The sequence below is a fragment of the Olea europaea genome, unplaced genomic scaffold, assembly GCF_002742605.1.
Source record: "Olea europaea var. sylvestris unplaced genomic scaffold, O_europaea_v1 scaffold1611, whole genome shotgun sequence".
NCBI classification, from domain to species: Eukaryota; Viridiplantae; Streptophyta; class Magnoliopsida; order Lamiales; family Oleaceae; genus Olea; species Olea europaea.
Genome location: NW_019233745.1, coordinates 1 through 1,079, shown reverse-complemented (window position 1 = coordinate 1,079; position 1,079 = coordinate 1). Strand labels below are relative to the sequence as shown.

General features: G+C 38.6%; 1 protein-coding gene across 1 annotated transcript; it reads right to left on the bottom strand.

The window, feature by feature from the left end:
* Window positions 1-272: 272 nt before the first annotated feature.
* Window positions 273-1,073, bottom strand: LOC111377146 (tubulin alpha chain-like). Its single transcript, XM_023000206.1, has one exon. The coding sequence runs from the start codon at window positions 1,059-1,061 to the stop codon at window positions 510-512; it is 552 nt and encodes a 183-aa protein (XP_022855974.1). The 5' UTR covers window positions 1,062-1,073; the 3' UTR covers window positions 273-509.
* Between the last annotated feature and the right edge of the window lie 6 nt (window positions 1,074-1,079).

Below are 1,079 nucleotides of genomic sequence, written 5' to 3'. Positions count from 1 at the left end.
GATAATATCATATGACATTATACAATATTTTATGTAAATCTTTAATATATGTGTAAAATTTCAAACTTTTGATGTTCGCCTCTACAATAATAATCGTAATTTACTAGTTCTGTTATTCAATAAACAACTTATTTTCAATGCTTTTAACAAACAACCTATTTTCAGTACATTCAAATCTTATTCATGCTGTAAAGATTAATTTAATTGTTTTCATCCCAAAATTGATTTGAAAATAAACATAAGGTAGTCTATCGAAATATCATCCCAACAAATATAATTCACAATAAAACTACCATATGAAAGATGGAACAACAGATACAAGTAGAACATAGAGAGATTATATTGCAATCCAGACATCAGATGTTTTAATTTTCAAACAGAAACAACGAACTAAGCATAGAAAGCAGCAACATGATGCAACAAGCTAAAACAAACCAGACGACACAAATAAAGGAAGTAAATCACCAATGAGACCATTGGCTTGATTGATGTTCATTCACAAGTTTAACCTAGTAGTCTTCCCCATCTTCGTCTTCTCCTTCAGCAGATTCAGCTCCCACCTCCTCATAGTCCTTCTCGAGAGCAGCCAAATCCTCTCTAGCCTCTGAGAATTCTCCTTCTTCCATGCCCTCACCCACATACCAGTGAACGAATGCACGCTTGGCATACATCAAATCGAATTTATGATCAATCCTGGAGAACACCTCAGCCACACTAGTTGAGTTAGAAATCATGCAAACAGCCCTTTGAACCTTAGCCAAGTCCCCACCAGGAACCACAGTTGGTGGCTGGTAGTTGATACCGCACTTGAAGCCAGTTGGGCACCAATCAACGAACTGAATTGTCCTCTTGGTTTTGATTGTGGCAACTGCAGCATTCACATCCTTTGGCACCACATCACCCCTGTACATCAGACAGCAAGCCATGTACTTCCCGTGTCGAGGGTCACATTTGACCATCATGGAAGATGGCTCAAATGCTGTGTTCGTGATTTCAGCAACAGAGAGTTGCTCATGGTAGGCTTTCTCAGCAGAGATTACAGGGGCATAAGAGGAAAGCATAAAGTGAATCCTTGGGTA